This window comes from Olea europaea, unplaced genomic scaffold (assembly GCF_002742605.1).
Source record: "Olea europaea var. sylvestris unplaced genomic scaffold, O_europaea_v1 scaffold409, whole genome shotgun sequence".
Lineage (NCBI taxonomy): Eukaryota > Viridiplantae > Streptophyta > Magnoliopsida > Lamiales > Oleaceae > Olea > Olea europaea.
The window spans coordinates 430,684-451,012 of record NW_019260595.1 but is presented as its reverse complement, the minus strand read 5'-3'; the positions used below and the strand labels follow the sequence as shown (position 1 = coordinate 451,012).

Sequence of the window (20,329 nt, the reverse complement as noted above, 5' to 3'; positions counted from 1 at the left end):
TATTCCTATTTCAAAATTTTCGATAACAAGTTAACTTTAAAAATTCGTCGACGATTGTACGATAGTCAAATCGGTTAATGTTTACATTCTCTCGAAACTCATTTTGAGAACTATATCGTAGAGATATCGAATGATCTAAGTACATATCGAAAATAGTTAAACGGAGATTAAACGTATGTGTTAAAAATGCATTTTTTAAAAAAATTTATTTCTTTTTTCTTTTTAATTCTTTTTTGTTTGACGTCAAATTTGTTTTTTTTTTTTTGGTTTTAACGTAAAATTTTTTAATAATCATTCTTTTATGCAAAAAATTGTATTAGATTATTTTAAAAATTAATTTATCAAGAAGAAAAAGTAACAATAAGAAAAAAAATTCCTAAAAATTATCGAATTTTTTTTATATATAATTTTTTTTTAGATGTTAAAATAATTAAGATGAAAAATTTGTTGGCTCAATTTCTTGTTGCTATAATTCAAATGTATTTTTTCAAACATTATTATTTTAGTCTAAGTGATTATTTTATTTATAAATGACGTATTTGATAATACTATATTCAATATAAGTAAGTCGTTTAATTAATCGAATCATTTTTTTATTGTCGAATATCTAATTGATATAATTAAATCGTTTAATTAATCGAATCAATTTTTTATTGTTTGCAATCTCCATTTGTTTCCTTATTTAATATGTTAATATCTCCTTTTATAAAATTCAAGATATGCATTGCATGGTACAAGACTAGTATCAACAAAAGGCTGAGATGTGTGATTTTACGGAAATGAAAGCCACACACAGAATTTGGGTATTCCAAGACAACAACAAAATTTGAATAGAAAAGGATTTCAAATGTGAAATGGCGACCACGTGACCTTTGTCGGAACAAATTTCTTCCCATACTAATCATTTCACAATAACTAATATTGCGTTGTTCATTCAACTTTCAAGATTTCAATAGTCAATAATTTTGAGTTGAAAAGATGGACTAATTTCAATTATATACCCACACACATATATATTATAGAGTTATGCTACACTTATAAAAGTGGTAGACAAAATTGGATGACAAAATCACATCTACATCAATCATTTTAAAAATAGATTTTTAAATCATCTGAAATCAATGGCCTAAATTTTGCCAACACACTTTTTAACTCAACTTTTGTAATCCAACTTTGTACAAGTAGCTTTATTGTATATTATATACTGATGATGGGTGCAGCAAAATCATCATATCGTTGCTACATGTAAGCACCATATACATTAGTTTTGACAGCCATATCACATATAGGGAGTAGGGTCCATGATTATTTTAATCGCAGACTCCACCTTCGGGAGAGGGCTGTAAAAATTTACAACATTTATATGTTGTACAAACGGCATTTCCGTAAAAATAATTGGAACTTGGAGCCCGTGATTTTTCAAACTAATGGATTTTGCGGATTGCGGTGCAGTAATTATTATTTTTTATTTTTTTAAAATAATGCCAAGGGAAATTTGATAGGAGCAAACACTTGGCATTTATTTAATGAAAGATGGAATTTTTTTTAAAGAAACAGGCGAATTACAGTTCGCCACATCAACTCTATCAATACATTAGTTTTGACAGCCATATCACATATAGGGAGTAGGGTCCATGATTATTTTAATCGCAGACTCCACCTTCGGGAGAGGGCTGTAAAAATTTACAACATTTATATGTTGTACAAACGGCATTTCCGTAAAAATAATTGGAACTTGGAGCCCGTGATTTTTCAAACTAATGGATTTTGCGGATTGCGGTGCAGTAATTATTATTTTTTATTTTTTTAAAATAATGCGAAGGGAAATTTGATAGGAGCAAACACTTGGCATTTATTTACTGAAAGATGGAATTTTTTTTAAAGAAACAGGCGAATTACAGTTCGCCACATCAACTCTATCAATATTTCCTATTAAATTTCATTGCTTGAGTGGCTTAAATCTTCTTCTTCCTCCTCTTTTTTTTTTTTTTTTTTAAATTCATTTTCTGTTATTTCTTTTTAAAGGTTTTTTCAATTCATGCGGTGTGACTCCCGATGAATATGACGATCAATGGACATCACATAGCAAATAATTTTTTTTAAATAATAATATCTATTTGGAATCTTTATTTTTTACTTTTTTTTTTATTTTAAAGAAATATCTCATCTTTTATCTGACATATTTTTTCATATGCCAATGACCAAAAATAGAAATACAATTTAAATAATTTAAGAAATAGTGTGTTGAAATATGATATTTATTAAATAAAACCATTATAAAATAAGAATTTAGGAAACAAGTTTGACTCTTTGTTTTAAAAAATTAAATACAGAATCTCTCTAAACTTATTTTAGTACATTGATTATCAAACATAAAAAAAATATCTCGTGTTTAGAGTCTGTTGAAAATGTGCAATAATTGAGGAACATATTAATAAACCTCATTACCTTTTAAGGGTATGTTTGATTCACTTTCAATTCCATGGACCATTTTCCACTTTTGTTGGTGTTTGATAGGCATTTTTTCTTGGCAATTGGAATTCCATTTTTGCTTCACATGGTGACCATTTCTTGTTTTTCATTGAATTTGTTTTTCCACCTATATGGTGAGAAATGGAATTTCAGGGTTTTTTTTTTTTTTTTTTGGTTGGCAATGAAAACAAATTCTAAGTATTATTGTAAAAAAAAATATTTCCTTTTAATTGACAATTTTCATGTAAAACAAAGTCAAACGAATACCAAAAGATAGATAAATTTCTTCAATTTTATCTTTTTTTTGGGCAATGGAAATAAATTTCATTCTCAATACTAGTAAATTCTATCCCTTTAATTGACAATTTTCATGTAAAATAAAGCCAAGCGAACACTACTTTTAATTTCAACATTTTTCATGTGAAAAATTATACCAATCAAACACAATAATTTATAATTCCCAATAAAATATTTTTTAGGCAATTCAATTTCTCGAAATTCGTTTTTAATTCAATTTAATTCTATCTTTACAATCAAACGAACATTTATTTTATTGGATTCACGAGTGTTGCCCGCTTTTCAAATTAAATTTTTATGTCCCATTATCTGACATTCAAATCAGTTTGATTTAGTTCAAACTATATCGTTTAGCCCCGTTTGGTTTAGATTAAAAAAAAAAATAATGAAATTTTTAGTAATTTTTAATAAAAGTTGATGAAATATGTGATGAAAAAGTTGTGGATTCCATTAAAAGTATGACTTAGATTTAAATTTTAATTCAATTTTCAGCTGGACCAAACAGGGACTTAGACGTGTTACAGGTGTACAGTAAGCACCTCTGCAGTCTCTATCTCTACAACCAGCTGTCCTCTGTCTCACCATATTATTACCCATTCTTCTCTCTCTCATCCTCTCCACTCGCTCGCTGGCTCACTCACTCACTCATGGATCTCACTTCACTCTGCTTTTCTTCTTCACTGCCGAAGATGCTTCTTCTTATTCTTCTTCTTTCAGGTAATGAACGCTATTTACCCACCTAAATTTTACATTTACACTGCCAAAATCTTATTCTCTTCTGTTAATCACTTGCAGTTTCATTGTTCCCAAATTGGGTGTCTTCACTTGGCATCAACTACGGCCAAATTGCCAACAATCTTCCCACCCCTGACGCTGTAGTTCCGTTGGTGAAATCCATCGGCGCCTCCAGGGTCAAGCTCTATGATGCAGATCCACGCGTTCTCAAGGCCTTTGCCAACACTGGCGTCGAGTTCATTGTTGGCCTTGGCAATGAGTACTTGGCTAAAATGAGAGACCCCAAACAAGCTCAAGATTGGGTTAAAATCAATGTTCAGTGTCATTTACCTGCCACAAAAATTTCATGCATTGCAGTTGGTAATGAAGTTCTTACTTTCAATGACTCTGTTCTATCGTCGAATCTTCTCCCAGCTATGGAAAATGTCCACACCGCCTTGGTGAACCTTAATCTCGATAAACAAGTTGTTGTCACTACAGCTCACAATCTGGGCATTCTTGAAAATTCTTATCCTCCCTCTTCAGGATCATTTCGTAAAGATCTAACTCAAAGATTGACTTGTATCTTGGATTTCCACTCCAAAACGGGCTCGCCATTTTTAATCAACGCCTATCCTTATTTCGCATACAAGTCGAATCCCAAACAAGTACCCATTGATTTTGTATTATTCGAGTCTGATTCTGGGATTACGGACGCGCTATCGGGCCTGCATTATGGGAACATGTTCCATGCCCAAATTGATGCAGTGCATTCTGCTATGGAGAAACTTGGCTACAAAAAAGTATGCCTACAGATCTCGGAGACGGGGTGGCCGTCGAAGGGGGATGCGGACGAGGCAGGGGCCACGCTGGATAATGCCAAGAAGTACAATGCGAATTTGCTGAAGCTGATTTCAGAGAAAAAGGGTACACCAATGAGGCCCAATTTGAATTTGAACATATATGTGTTTGCTTTGTTCAATGAGAACATGAAGCCCGGTCCAAGTTCCGAGAGAAATTTCGGGCTTTTCAAGCCCGATGGAACGCCAGCGTATAATCTTGGTTTCAATGCCACAAGTTTGGTGGGTTCGAATACGACGACGAGCTCAGGTGGTGTCGCCGGCATTTCGCCAGAGTCGGGGTTTTCGCCGCCGGGAAGTTCTTCCAACGGCTACTTGTCCATCAGTTCTGACACGGTGAGTTTTGCAATTATTACTTTTGCTTTTATTACTTCACTGCGCTTATCGTTCCGTCTAATGTGCGCGGCGGGTCAGGTTGGCATAGTGGGGTGGAACGTAGGATAACAGCTATGGTGCGCAGGATATCAAAGGAGAGTATTAGGGTTAACATGGTGGGGCCCAATTGGCAAACACTTTTGGTTCACACGTGGCGGCATGTATGTGATTTTAATCGGGTTAAAGGTTATTTTCGAAACTGTGAAAGTAGTGAAAAATCAAATTACATAGGCAACGGTCACATTCATTGATCCTTTTGGGATAAACCCATTGTGAATCTTTAGTTTTCGAGCGTATTACTTCCGTCTTGTTTCCATTTTCACGTAGGTTAAGAAAACTAACATATGCTGGAACTATAAATTTTACTTATATTTTTTCTAATATATTACTACATTGAAAAATGGTAGCTCATATTTGTTGATAACAAATAGATTAAATAGGAATATATTAGAAAATTAAGACACTAATTATACTCTGAAGAGGGAAGGTGACCTATAATTTGGAACAAGCAAGAAAGGAAACAAGACTTGTTGTGGGACAGAGGTAATAGTACAAGTTCATGTGTATTGAAGAAAAGTTTTGATGTTTTAAAAAATTGAAAATTCACCCCCAATTTACGAAAACTAAACATGGATAGTTTCTTTTTAAAACATCAATTGCCTTTGATTGGAAGGATTTGGTGATAAGGAAAGATCAATCCGCGCTCTCTTATCGAATTGCTTGTTCAATTTCAGATTTGTATAGTTCTTATATTAGGAATATTCGGAGTTAGATCATAGTATTTTCTTGCACTGCCTGATGAAAGAGTACCTCCTGGCCATCGGTAATACCTGAAGGAGGAGCTATTCATGATACTATGCAATTTGTGCGATCAGATGTCCATACCTTTGGGCAATGTCCAATTTACTTCCCTAATGATAAAAAATTCTGACTTGTGCATTCGAAATGTAGTGTAAAATGTGTAAAAAGATATAAATTGATACTGTTTTGGCGTCTTAATCGCAGGAGCGACTTCTTGTGCAAGGGACATTATCATTTTGGTGCAAGTTGGTTTCACCTATTATTGCATTTCTACTTTATTAGCCGATGTTTTGGAGGATTCAGAGGGCAATGTCCAGTTTCAACCAAGTGGGGTAAAGTGAATAAAAGGGAGTTAGGAAAAGGTGAATTTCTGTTCCTTTGCACTTATATGATAATAATGTTAATTTCTTTCATTGCTTAAAATCACAGAAAAGTGCATCAACACCAATTTCCACCGAAGATCTATGCTTGGCCCTCTTCTGTTTGATGCTGGCTGCCAATCCTTGTGATGTTTATGTTCATATGGCTGTGTTTAGTCTTAGCGATTTCTTAATTATGCTTTTGGGAAAAGGTAGCCAGATTATCCATATGCATACATGGAGCCATTTATTATAATGATTTTGATTGTATGTATTAATTAATTAGTACTTTGTGCAAGGAATCGGGATCTTAGGAGTTTGCGATCATTTTGTCCACAATTACAATTATTATGTTGAAGATATGACAAAAAAACCTTATGAGACAGTACCTTGAAAGTTGAAAAGGTTCCGCGACATCTTTACGTCGGACCGAAAGTTCTCTCATCTGTTGCTTTTCTGAAAGATGCAAAGTATGATGAAAATGGGTTTTGGAACGATAAATAGTTGCTATTCCATTTATTTCTTGTATGAATTTCTAAAAATTATTCGACTAAATCATTCGAAATGAGTTGGTATGAGCAAGTTCATGGATTAGAAAACACAAACAATGTGCTAAATTCTTGAATTGGCTTTGAACCAATTTCGTGTTTATAAATCTATCTTCCAAGCAAATTATAGTGCGATGCGATTTTCATCATTTTAATAGTCAGTATTTTGCAGATAATGTATGCGACAAAAAATTTTCAATATCAAACTAAAATCTTCTTTATTATATTAACAGAACAACAGGTTTTCTCTGGATGGTACTAGACAAATTTATCAAAGAGAGTTAAAATCTTGATTATTGTACTGTCCAATTCCATCGACCCATGTCACACATGCACTAAGGGATAAAATATGATCGAGTTGAAGTTATCATGCCATAGGTAAATACTAAATACTCTTTATCGACAAAGTGCCTCAAGCAGCCATGCTTCCTAAGAGTATCTAGTTATCATCCAAAAATTTTCTACAAAATAAATAATGGCCTCCCAATAAAATAATGCCCATCTCTCTTGGCAGCCACAATCTTATCCTAGGTTAAACCTGCTCTGCTACTGCAAAACCAGAAAACTGATTTATATCCTTCCTGTTGTCTGCATCAAAGCCTAATTCCATCAAGATTGCAAATATGGTGCAAGAACACCTTGCCCCATTGTCAAAACTCCAATTATGGCATAGTTTAAGAAAATACCAAAGCATCAGAACCATGCAATTCAAAAAGGATAGGTTACCATCAAGATAGCATTCAACAAGCCCCATGACTTTGCGATGTTTCACCCACCGTTCCATTCGTTTGACATTTAACTCTCCGGTAAAACAATACATAAGCAGCAGATGTCTTGATTTCAGACTCACTGACAGGTGAAACATGAGCATCATCGAAATGATACCATCTATTGTCATCAATTAACTGCAATAAGAGGGGAAAAAAAATTTTGATGTATACAGACCATAGAGAGATTTAAGGGAGTATGATTTACTTCACAGATGTTCCAAGCAGTATGTCAACTAAAAAACTACAGAATCATCCTTATCTTATTCAAACAGGTCAGCAACACCTTCTCAGCAAGTTTGAAATTTATAATTCAACAGCTACCGTGCATGTTTGCAATACAATACACTGTAAGCACTTAATAAGCAGCAAGATATTTTAGATAACTTCTACACAATTCCAGTTGATTTTACCGTTTGGGTAAAAGATGGCCAATAGGAGATGCCATTTGCTTAAATTACCAAACCTTTTCCTATGAACTGTATCTCTTATCTTAGGTAAAAGATGGTAATTTAAAAACTCCATTTGCTTAGGTTACCAACACCTTATACAACTCTCTCTCTCTCTCTCTCTCACACACACACACACACAAAAACACATAAATTACTCCTAATCCTAATCTCTACCCAGATCAGAATCAAACTTAACCCACAAACATGATAATGGCAAGATAAATGGTTAGGGCAAAACTTCCAAAAAAAGGCTTAATGTGGATCCACATTGAACTCTCCAATCCCTTTTGAACCTATAGAATAAACAACCCATTGGTCCAGAAACATTATTAAATAACTCATCTTAAACAACCCAACCCACTCATTAACCACCCTTGTGAAAAAAAAATAAGGACGAATGCTAAGTAAATAATTACCTTACAATACGCAGAATAGTGACCACCCCCAAGGCCCCCATAATGATTGCTAATGGCATATAGCTCGTACACATGTGAACCTTCGGATGCATCATTGCTCTTCACATATTTGCTTAAATCCAGATTATAGATGGGAAAATTCACAAAAGTGTCCAGTTTGTTCTTCAGCCATCGGCTATATGAGAATCGCTTCAAGTGAAAAACAAGTACATCTGGCAACCTCCATAAATCCAATTTTTTAGTTGCTTGCCTATGTTCTTTGCACCGGGGACAATACCTGCAGCAATTGTTTAAGAATTTTATGGAAACATCAATAATCCAAACAGAAGTTTACATAAAACAACTATGATGCACCGATATGGACGTGTGTGTCCGACACGATACGAGTCGGATACGTCGACTCGTGATTTTTCAAAAGAGTATTGGCACGACACGTCGTTGACACGCTACTTTAGTTAGAGTGCCCGTGCTACAGAGGAAAACAAGATAGTTCAATGTATGTTCTACAATACCACATATCATCAGGGCCTAGAGGTTCCTCTTTTAGAAAGGCATCCAAGCAGGAAAACAAAGAGATGGCTTCCTGCTTGGTTTTCTTAGCTGCAACTCCTGTCTTGTGAACTTCAGGAAGATCCCTGAGAAAGCTGGCATCATATAACTCATGTTCTTTGTCAGTCCACTCTAGGATGACTTTCACCAAACCGCCAGGTTTTATTGGTGACTCCTTCACAATTGGCCTGAAACTTAAACCTCGATCGTTGGCGAGGAAAAGCCGTAATGACAACTCACTGATGGACTTTCCTTCCAGTTCTCTGTCACCTGCTGATTGGATCCCAGGTCTCAACACAGTGCTACTGCAGTCATTTCTCTCTCCTGGTGCATCTAAGGCATAGCCATTTTCCTGCCCACTATGAACTGGTGCTGGAGAGAAAAATGCTTTCCTTCGTAATGGGGAAAGCATTCTGTTAACAGCAAGCTCGATATCAGCTCCACATTGCAGATCTTCCAACGAAGTAACTAATGGTGTCAGAAATAGCTTCCTATTGCTGGAGAAAAAAGATGTATCTTAGATTACAGGGTTTATTCAAGGGGAACTAAGTTAACAAATTATTTGGCACATATCAGATATTTATTCATAACCACTTTGTGTGGAGAAATTTTCCAGCAATATTGTTTTTTCATGACACTGTAAAAGATTATAAATAGGTCCACACTCATCCACAACCGCCATAATTTTACATGCAAAATAGAGTATTCTTGTTCAGCACAGTCTAAAGCCACTGCTAGGAGCCTAGGACTACACCCGGAATTCACCCCTCCATCTTCAATTTGAATATTTTTTTACAACAAATCAAAAATAAACTTGTGATTTGAATATATCATTAACGTAAAATACTCTGTAACAATAAGAAAAACCAAAGATCCCATATTTTCTTCTAAAATATGTAGCCAGCCATAACAAAGATGCCTCTTTTGTACCACAAAAACTAGATCTTTTGCAATTACACATACAATCCTTCCACGTGGAGGAAAAAACTCACCTTTCATCATGTCGGTGACATATCTCTAGTCTTGTTACCTCTGCTCCACGTTTAGGGAGTCTGTAAGCAACAATATGTTCATCATCCTTTATTGAAATCAATGCTTCTGATGGATTTTCCAGGTACTTATATATCCGATTTTCATAGACCTGCAGATTGAAATTTCACTGCTTCAGATGAACAAGCAAAAAACCGCATACAATCATGGACAAAATAGGAAATGTACAAAACCTTACCTCTGCAAGGAGCAGATATTCATCACTTTGTAAGCAACATGCAGCGCTTACAGCCTGGATAAGATCTTTGCAGCATCCTTGCTTCAGGACAGTAACGGTGAATGGTATAGGAAGGCCACTTCCATTGCCATAAAACATTGTTACTGTCATTGTCCGAGTGGCTACTGAAGGAAGAGGCAAGGACAGGTACATGAAAGGATCAAATGTTATTGAGATTTTGCAGCAAACTGGGCAGACCAGTGTCGATTTGTATTGGCCCTGAGAAATTCCATCAATTTAAAATACTATAATAAAGATGGTCTAGAGAAATGCCAAAGGTGCAATGTACTTACAAGCGAATTTATCAGAATAAAAAATTCAAAGTCATTAATTCAAAGTCATTATGTAGAAGAAAACTGTTGGAATTCATATAAGAAAACTGTTGGAATTCATATATATTGTAAGCATCTTCCAGGCCAAAACAAAATTTCTTAAGACAATGGAAGAATGATGAAGACCTGACAAAATAAAATTTTTTGATGGAACTATCTGAGGCTGCCTCAATATTCAGGTGTTGAAGGTACATGAATTGCATGAGAGGCTCAAGTTAATGTGATTATACAAGGATATTTTGATCTAAGTTCATAAGATTCAGAAATTCAAACTGTATTTAGTATTTCTCAAGCAGGGGTGGAACGAGGAATTGGCCTTAGCGAGGGACAAAATTTAACTATGACTTTTCTTTTTCAAATAACACAATAATTTAATAATAACAAATATCTTACAGCTTCCTAAGATTGTTCCTTATTGGTTTTCATACTTTGAATATTCCATATGATAACTTCATTATCAATTTCCTAAAACACATTTTTTACAATATATACAACCTAACTGTCATTTCCTCACTACATTTATTTCTTTACAACTTTTTAAGTGTGTCGAATTAGATGTGTACTTATCTAGGCTCAGGACTCTACAGTCGAGCTAAATAAGACGTATGGCAAATCAAGTCGTGCTACCTAAAAACTAAGCAACACAATCAATTATTTACAAAATAACTAAAACTTCTATTATTCTTTAATCATGTTCAAATGTATTTCAGGTATAAAAATACCTTAAACTATGGCGTGGGAAATAAGAAATACAATGTTTTATACTACTACTCTAGTCAAGATAGTCAAATAAAATAAAATAAAACTAAGAGAAAAAAAGTAAATGTGTGCCAAGCAAGTGAAAACTGAAGAATGAAAAAGAAAAAAAAGAACGCCGTGAATAAGTCTTAGTCCTTGGTTTCATCTCCTTATTCAATTAAGATAGACTAATAGTGATAGAAGAAAGTAGAGTGTGAAAAGCAACAAATGAAAAACAAGAGAGAGAAAAAAAAAATAACGCTTGAAAAAAAAAAAAAAAATAGAGAGGAAGAAAAGCTGGAAAAGAAAAGAGAGAAAGCCGCAGCATAAACCTAACCATTTTAATTGCTGAGTTATAACAAAAGGTAAGAACAAATTAAAAAAATATGAAATTCACAAAACTGCGTGTGCATATGCATAGTGAGGGTATAAAGGAAAAGGAAAAATAGCTTTCAAATTGCAGATGACCATGCATGCCTTTTAATTTCTTTTCATTTTCTTGTTAGTGAAATAGCCAAAACCAAACTGAACCAATTTTTTTGGTCCAAATCCAGAGAGGACAGGAGCCTAACTGGATCTCAGGTGACTCCGCCATTGTTCTCAAGCTCATACAGTTTAGTTATACAAGTATATAGACTCTACTTAGTAATGTCATTTCACAAACTTGCAGACAATTCAACATTTAGAATATATAGGAACAAGATGCCGACCTGGCAAACGTCAACAATTACAGAGTCATTTCGGGCCTTGTGGTATCTCCAAAACTCTTCTGCAACTTCATCATCAGGCTGACCATCAGAATCCTTTGTTTCAAAGTATGGTTTCTGCTTAACACGGTTTAAATCTTCGTGCAGCCCATCAAGTAAAAAGGCAAGAAGCTCCTGAGAGAAATATACTTCCTCCTTTTAGTCAACTAAAAGTTAAATTTGCTCAATGACAATTAGAGCATACCATCTTCAACAGCATATAAGATAGACAAGAAACAAAAGATACCAATTCTACTTCATGTCACTTCATATAATTCCACCTTATTTGAAGCATTATTTTTGCAAAACCTCTTGTTATCAAAAATAGAATATAACTTGAACACAGTGTGTTTAGATTTACCTCGAAGGGTGATGACATCTAAAAAAACCACATCATAACTAGGAAAAAGACAATATGTTTAACCTTGACCAATATTATTATACTGCAGCAATAATCCGTTGGCCTTGAAAAGTATAAAATTTATTAGTAACAACTATCAACAGCCTCAATATGTTGTAAAACTTATGCAGTACTAATCGTAGATGTACTACAAATGTTCTAGTGAATTCACTATGAAATTAAACATTAATAAGACAGCAAATCCACTATGAAATTACTACAAATGTGTTATATATATCATAATTATAGCATCATGTCAAAATACTTGTTTCCCAATTGTACCATGTACGTAAAAAACAAACCTGTGAATCATGCTGGTTATACCCACTGAACTGGGGAGCAAAACGAGCAAGTTTTCCTTTAAAAGCTCGAGGAGCAACTGGAGTGCTACCAGAGGACCACAGTTTCCTCAACAACTCACCAAATGCAAGAGCAAGCTCACCCTGCAGAACTACAACAGACATTAGTAACCTAATAAGTAAACCACACCCTAAATCTGCCAAAATAGATCAGAACGGCCATTACATTCATTCCAAGAGGATTTTGTCTGTTGATTTCCTCACTGTAATCTTCCAAGAAATACTCAGCGAGGGGTGGTGTATGAACTAAACACTGGATAGAACTATTCATGAAGCAAGTGTTCCCCAGATTCTGCAATCCTGCCATACCTCCCTTCTCACCTCTCTGTATCGGTCTCAAGCTGTCATATCCATCCTCCATATCTCCAAATGTGGAGCTTAAATTACTTCGTTGATAGATTTTGGAGCCATAGCCAGTTGAATAACCATTTGACAAACTTGGGCCACCAGCAATTGTAACAGATGATGTTGGAGGTTCTACAGGAACCAATGCTAAACCATTTCCAGTTGAATCCATGTCAAACCCATCAACTAGCACCTCAAGAAGAATCTGCACAGAGAGAGAGAGAGAGAGAGAGAGAGAGAGAGAGAGAGAGAGAGAGAGAGAAACCCTTCAGAAAACAGAACAGTTTACAATCTTTTCAAAATAAAATAAAGGAAAAATGAAAATCAAAGATGAGGAAAAGAGGCACTAAACACGCATTTCTTAGAAAATTCATTAACGCAACCTTCAAGCAAGAGATTTACTGTAAAATAAACTACGGGCAAGATTTTATAGTTGCAACAGCTGCACAAGGGTTTAAAAGTACCAGATGGTCTGAGCTTTAGGCTATTCAAGCTCAAACTTGCATCATAAATGAGCCTAGAAAAGCTCAAGCTTCACCCAGATATTCTAGTCGATCTAAATGAGTTTCTGTTTAAGTGAAATTGAGCCAAGATCTAATTAATTCACGGAATACGCAATAATTATTAACCTGACGAGCCAAGCTCAAGTCGAGCTGATATAAATTGTAAGTTCAAAAATGAGGTCCAGCCTGGTTCGTTTCAACTGCCAAACATGAAGGAGACTCTATTTGGGTAAAAGCTTAAAAGGTTTACTTAATGAGTAAAATTCAAAATGAATAATTTTTGTTCATCAAAATTGAAGAGAGTGTAAGGTATTTATTTTGAGAGTAAGGTAAGAAAAACATAACTTGCCCCACATGTTTGGAATTAACTTTTACTTCATTTTAATCTTAGTGCTTAACTTAAAATGATACATAGAAATCAAAAAAGGGTCGCCAAAAATTACAAATATTTATTACGTGCAGCATCAGCTCACATAGATATTTTCTTTTCTTTTCTTTTTTATTCTTGGTACCTAGCTCACATTAGATGTTCATTATATGCATAAAAAGTAGAGAATTGTAATAACTCATACATCTCTTTTTTCTCCTGTAAATTATAAAGAATAGAAGAAATGATGATTGTAAGAAATCCACATATTTTAGAGCAGCAGTACGATATACTGCAAATGCATAAACTAGTTAGACATAGCCCTGTTAGGTAGAATGTTAGCAACAGAAATTGCTTTCATTCATCCAAATAATCATCCAATATAAAGAGTTTCCATTATCTTAAATTTGTGAACTCACATCTTGATCCATCTGCAAGTTAGATTCCTCCAGTGTTTGGTTTGAAGGGATCAAAACTGTATGCTTCCGCTTATTGAAAAAGTCCCAGATATGTGCCTGTTGGAATAAGTAATAAAAGAAAGGAAATTATAATCAGTTATATATAATTAAGATTAAAATAATAGTGAAAATATTGCAAGGACCACTAAGAAATCCACCTTTTCTTGGACTATCCCTTTAAGCTGACACACTCTCTCATATAGATCATGTAAAGAATCCTGACACAAAACATTGGAGAGAAGTTGCTCAGCCAAGGACCTTAAATACAACATTGAACGAAAAGGTGAAAAGGTTCCATAACAACAAAAAATTCAACAAAAAATTAAGACTGCTCCAAATAAATTTGGGTCACCTATATTAATCATTATTCGCCATTCCATTATGTTCATTGCTAGAATTATTAAGAACCTGAAGAAATTAGATCCTCAGCAACTACCACAGGACAAGTTACTTGTGGCCTACCCATCTCTCTTCTAACTTGCTTTATCAAATTGCATCATACTTGTGAAAGGCAACCTCTTTGGGTTGTCGCAACAAATTGTCCACCCACCAAAGTCTTCTTCCTTCCCTTCAATTATCTTCAACCAACGTCACCACCACTTATTAGCGTATATTCTCATTTGCCAAAAAGTCATTGTTTCAGGTATCTAGATTTGATTATTATCACTGTGCTTTTCTTTTATTCTTCAGCACAATAATTATACATGCTATTCTCTGGGTAATACATCTACCTCCACGTGTATGGATTTGTATGATGGTAAAGAAAATGACAAAGACTAGACTCAATTTTAGGATAACCACATCAACTAATAGTATTATGTGTATCCAAGTATAGCTATGTCATCACTGCACATCTCTGACAAACTCAACAGCATATTAGTACGGATAGTTTAACTGCTAGATTATGTGATAAGCTCATAAAGAACAAGGTTATAAATGCACACTAGAGAGTTATATTTATCCCTTATGCGCTCCATTTGCACCCTTAAAATGTGAAAGGAAACAATTACAGTAATATCAAGTAATTAACTTGTTAATGCAAAGAAAAACAACAGCAAACAAACATAAAATCTCAAACTAGGTAAAATGCAGCAGCCACAGAAAAAATGTTATTTTGTAAAGACTCCATTAACCCACAGTATAAGAATATAAAAAGAAACTAATGATCAGTAGGCAGAAGATGTACCTTTTTACTTGACCTTATAATCACTTCACTCTTGTCTCTGGAATCTATTAAACAGAGACACAGAGGGAAAACCTCCACACTGAACTGCTTATGTTGTTCTCCCTGAGAAATCATTTTCCGAGGCAATGGTGGCCCTCCTTTGTACCTAAGAACCATCAAGATACAAAAATTAAAAATTAAAAATTAAAAATTAAATAAACCAAGTTGAAAGCATAAGACTTGAGTCCTTGAGATGTTAACACGCGTTCTTATTCTAGTAGAGGAAATCTAGATTCCTCCCATTTTTTAAGAGCAATTAGTGTTTTGTTGAGGCAAGAAAGGGGAGAGAGGAAGGATCAGATCTCCAGAACTTCGTGGTTACAATTGACCTCACCCATCGAAGTTCCCTTCATCGGAAAGTTCATAAACTCTCATTTAAAAAGAGATTAAAATAGCAATTATAAATGGCAAAAAGCATCAACCAGAATGATTACCACTCCAAAAGCTTCTCCCAAACTTCTTGCGGAACTAATGCATAATCACGCCCTTCTTCGAGAGTTCTAAGAAGCTGCGGATCATCATCCTTATTATCCTTTCCATTTGCAATTATATCAGAGTTATCAATTGGTCCAGGCCTAGCTCCTGAATCTGTCGATATCAAGGACTCGGATTCAAATAGAGAAGCACCATCTACTTGCAATGTGTATCTTTCCCAGACACTGAACCACCTGCACAAGGCATCAAGAGTTACAGCTATACCAGGATTTCTACAAACAGAAAAATTTCATTAACTGCGCCACAGGCCAGATATACTCAGCCTCATGTCCGAGTATCACAGACAAGAAATTTGATATCTAGCACAACAAGGAAAAAGTATTTCATCAAACAGCCACATCAAAGCTGAAAAGACAGATATTAATGTAACCATATTTCAGCAAATTAAGCACAATCATCAAATTTAATTAAATAAAATATCCACCAATTTGATTCAAAGCATGTCTAAGTTCAGAAAGTGGAACTGCTTTGCCAGATACAGAATCTTAAAAAAGCAACATTTTAGTTTTACAAGCACCAAGTGACGATACAGAAAAAAGCATATCATATTGAAGGAGAAATTTTTTGATGATTAATCTGAGCTTTTGTTAGCTATGCTATTAATCCATACTGTTTCAGAGTTGAAGTTGAAAGTCCAATGAAGTAATGATCAAAAAACAGCTTCAACGGCAATTGCATATTCGAGGTTGGCCAGTAATTCTCTGTTGCAAAACTTATTTCTTCAACTCCCATCCCATGGAAATGTTGTACAGTGTTACACAGAGAACGAACACCGGGACAGAGGAGTCAAAATCATAAAATACAAAGAGAAGTCCCAAGTTCCTAAACAGTTCCAGCATTCCATAGAGAAACCAAATACACATCACTATAGATACGAGATATGCATATCCATAATTGCATATTGAATAGATTGGATCTCCTCTCGACTAAAACTAATATATGACAACAGTTTTGGAACGAGAATAACTCGTTTCGGATCTCCTTATTGATACAAACTATGATATAACTCAAATGCTAGCAATAAGTATATAAATAGACTAATAAATAAAAGTGAGGAACTAAAACAAAAGAAAAATAATTAGATATACCTCAAACAAAAAAGTTAACTTAAATCAGTTACCTTTTAGATATAACATAGTACAAATTGCCTTCGCGCAAACTAGTCTCAGCTTTAGCGGTCAAATCCTGAACAATCCTCCTCTCTTCCTCGGGCTTGCATGGTAAGTCTATCGATCCATTCTCCATCATGTAATTGTACCCAGACGAATCCGGAATCGTCATGATCTAATTAATTATAAAATTCCACACCACATCCAAATAAACGAAGCTTAGAAATCAAATCATTCACTACAAATAACTGAAAAAAATCCAACTAGAAATTTTCAGAAATGAACGAACCGCAGATCGGAGAATTTTCCAGAGAGAATGTAATGAATGAAGAAATATAAAAATAATCGTCCGCAGGGAGATAAGTATAGCAATGGGTAGAGACTTGAGGAACCCTAGATTTCTAGTTTCTCGCTTTGAATCTTTGATCGAAATAGATAGAGAAAATCGAGAGAAAAGCGTTTTCAGAGTCTTTTGTCCGATTTTCAACTCTCCGTCCGTTCATTTCATGGTGGTGGCTTTTTAAAGCTAAGATAAATTGCGCGTTAAGTCTCTAGTCTTTGACCTTTATTTTTTTTATTTTTTCCTTTTTTTAAACCTAAAACAAACTTTTCTATGGCTCCTTCCGTGAAAAGGATGGTTCCGTGCATCGTTACGATTCACTAAACTTACGTCTTGAATAATAATTGGCACAATTCTTATGGACAGTCTCCATCCAAAATGATTTAGCCATGTACAGTTCATTCAAATCGAACATCAATAAAGATGAATTTTGTCAATTAATGAAATGTTGAGAGTAATGATGTCGAGAAAAAAAATTGGCTGCAAATATGCAACTATAGTCAAAGAATGGGGACTAAAATTGTAATTTGTACCCACCTTTTTTGACGGATTTAATATCTTAATTAATGTCAGATTAGGAAAATAAAATGGATTATGTGTAACTTTATAGCGGGGAAATCACTAAATTGTGATTATTATGTGTATTTTTAGAAATCATGTGTGGAGTAGAATATGGGTATGGGTCAAATAATAAATCAAAATATTCGGGTAATGAATCTTTAGCTCCTGTTTGGCTCCCATTATGTGAAAAAATTAATGGGTGGAATAATATTTTTTTTAAATGAGTAGTTGAAAAAAAAAAGAAAAGTTTTCGATTTATGTGTAATATTATTTTATGAAAGATTGTATGGTTGAAAATATGAGAGAGAAAAATAAAATGTAATGGAATGAAAATTAATGGGGGCCAAAAATAATTGAAAAATAATTAATTATTCGGAAAGGAAAAATAATTGAAAAATTAGTGTTGAAAATATCAGCATGTTCAAAAGACTCTATTTCTAAATAGCATATTTTATTATTTGGAGAACATTTATAAATTTAGAGTTACAATTTTGAAGTGTTCCAACAAAATCTTTATATTTAATACTTAATTTTACTATTTTCAAAAAATGTTTATTATATTTCTCTATTTTTTATTTTAGCCCTCATTTGAGTCTCCATTAAATTTATAATACATTTCTCTCTCTTAATTTTAATGACAAATTTTACAATAAAATAATATTACACATAAATCAAAATTTTTTCATTCTTTTTTTATTACACATTCTCCAAAAAAATACTATTTCAAAATTTAAAAGTCGTTTTAATAGGGGCCAAACGGGAAATTGATTAGATTTTCTCCAAATTATTTTATTGTTTTCTTATATTAAAATTAAAACACTCTGAATGCATCTAATTATAGAGTGAGTTTGTCTCTCAAACTCACTTTTTAAATTAAAATATTAATTTAAAAAATTTTTTAGAACATAATTTCAAGGGTTAACTCTTTAGAATATATCATATTTAAAAAGTTTCTTGGAGATGTTCTCAAAACAAAATTTGTAATTTAGTGGCTGTGGTTTATTGGATTTAATGGGTAGGCCAAATTGGAATGGTCCATGGGCCCTATCTCAAACTAACAAATGGGCCCTTACAACTAATAGGCCCGTTTCAATATTTTTTTGGCCTTTTCATTTTTATTTTCGTTAAATTGAAGAGGTGGTAAGTGACACATGGGCATATGCCGCGTAGAATATTCCCAACCCAAGTTACAAGCATGCACAAAGAAACCAAAAATGAATGTTCAAGAAGAATATAGAACGTGAATGTCCCAGGAGAAGCATCTACAATGCTGCACTCCTCACTTCATCCCCCTGAGGTTTGTTCCTTTTGAGAGCGTCAAGAATTTGATACTTACCTTACGGCTCACTTGCATAATCCTTTTATTTGAAGAATTTGCATGTGAAAATGAGTGAAAGCCACCTTTTATTTGAAGAATTGGCATTTGAAAATGAGTGAGAGCCAAAACAAAAAAAAAAAAAAATGAAGAGAGAGAGAGTTCTAAAAAATGGAGACAAATAAGAACAATATACATAAGAAAGAGAATAAATTACTATAAGATTTTTCAACCTTTCACACGATGTGATTACGATTCTCAACCTTCAAAAGTGAGATTTTAGACGACATTTTATTTATATGAGTCAATTTAGATCCCAAATGATTGAAAAATAACCAACGCAAACTTTAAAATCCCACACAATTTTAAAATGAGAAGAACTAGGGAGAAAGATTGCCAAACTACTTAGTGTTTATCTCAGTGTGCAATTTTAATATCTAAATAGACGATTTTATTCGCACGTTGAAAACAATTTATAGATTAAAATCATTAGGGATCCAAAATTTTGCTTTAGATGTTGGATCATATAATCATACTACGTAAAAGGTTCAAAAGCCCAACCTTAATTTATCCAATAAATAAAATGCCTACTACTATTAATTGTTTACTTCAAATAAATTTGGACATTATTGTATGCAGACTATGGCCCTATTTGAGAATTTTTTTTTTTTTTTTTTGGAGAAAATATGTTTTGCAATAGTGATTTTTTGAAGAATGTGTAGTTAAAAAATATGAAATTTTTTTATGTTTACTTGTAAAATTATTTTATGGAAGAATGTGTAGTCGAAAATGAGTTTTGAAAAAAATGGAGTTCAAACATAGGCTAGATTCTTCCACTTGTTGGTCTAAACTAGGCAAAAACCCGATTAATTGCCCAACCTGATCAACTTGAGTCGATTTGGGTGGGCTCTTTTTTATTTTATTATTTATAAAACAAAACACCGACACAATCCTAGTGTATTTTTAGGCGACACCAGAAAATGTTGATGGGGGTTTGGATTTCCCAACCTTGTATATAAATACACCATGACTTTTGGTGACTTTTACGGTTGTGACCTACCATCACAGGCGGATCCAGGCCCGGAGCCCGTGCTCACCCAAGCCCAGATGCAGTCAATTTTTATTATTATTATTATTATTATTTTTTTTTTTTTTTTTT

At 33.9% G+C, this 20,329-nt stretch overlaps 2 protein-coding genes across 7 annotated transcripts; one reads left to right on the top strand and one right to left on the bottom strand.

The window, feature by feature from the left end:
- Nucleotides 1–3,361: 3,361 nt before the first annotated feature.
- LOC111387578 (glucan endo-1,3-beta-glucosidase 11-like) lies at nucleotides 3,362–6,263 on the top strand. Of its 3 annotated transcripts, none has more exons than XR_002701423.1 (4): nucleotides 3,362–3,486; nucleotides 3,565–4,679; nucleotides 5,724–5,851; nucleotides 5,949–6,205. XR_002701423.1 is itself a non-coding variant. In XM_023012152.1 (3 exons), exons 1-3 carry the CDS (start codon nucleotides 3,417–3,419, stop codon nucleotides 5,799–5,801), a joined length of 1,263 nt encoding a protein of 420 aa, XP_022867920.1. In that variant the 5' UTR covers nucleotides 3,362–3,416; the 3' UTR covers nucleotides 5,802–6,263. The 3 variants fall into 3 exon arrangements, 1 of the variants encoding a protein (XP_022867920.1); XR_002701422.1 differs by having other exon boundaries at nucleotides 5,724–5,881; XM_023012152.1 differs by having other exon boundaries at nucleotides 5,724–6,263.
- LOC111387577 (ubiquitin carboxyl-terminal hydrolase 9-like) lies at nucleotides 5,754–17,466 on the bottom strand. 4 transcript variants are annotated; one of them, XM_023012150.1, is made up of 15 exons: nucleotides 17,244–17,465; nucleotides 16,966–17,129; nucleotides 15,785–16,018; nucleotides 15,312–15,456; nucleotides 14,284–14,343; nucleotides 14,087–14,182; nucleotides 12,619–13,002; nucleotides 12,396–12,536; nucleotides 11,658–11,828; nucleotides 9,839–10,096; nucleotides 9,603–9,751; nucleotides 8,574–9,107; nucleotides 8,062–8,338; nucleotides 7,153–7,331; nucleotides 5,754–6,334 (listed from the first exon to the last, which is right to left on the bottom strand). In XM_023012150.1, the coding sequence occupies exons 2-14, from the start codon at nucleotides 17,124–17,126 to the stop codon at nucleotides 7,167–7,169; spliced, it is 2,775 nt and encodes a 924-aa protein (XP_022867918.1). In that variant the 5' UTR covers nucleotides 17,127–17,129; nucleotides 17,244–17,465; the 3' UTR covers nucleotides 5,754–6,334; nucleotides 7,153–7,166. The 4 variants fall into 4 exon arrangements, with proteins under 4 accessions (XP_022867918.1, XP_022867917.1, XP_022867919.1 ...); XM_023012149.1 differs by lacking the exon at nucleotides 5,754–6,334 and adding an exon at nucleotides 6,669–6,975; XM_023012151.1 differs by lacking the exon at nucleotides 5,754–6,334 and having other exon boundaries at nucleotides 6,669–7,331; nucleotides 8,574–9,104; nucleotides 17,244–17,466.
- Nucleotides 17,467–20,329: the final 2,863 nt, after the last annotated feature.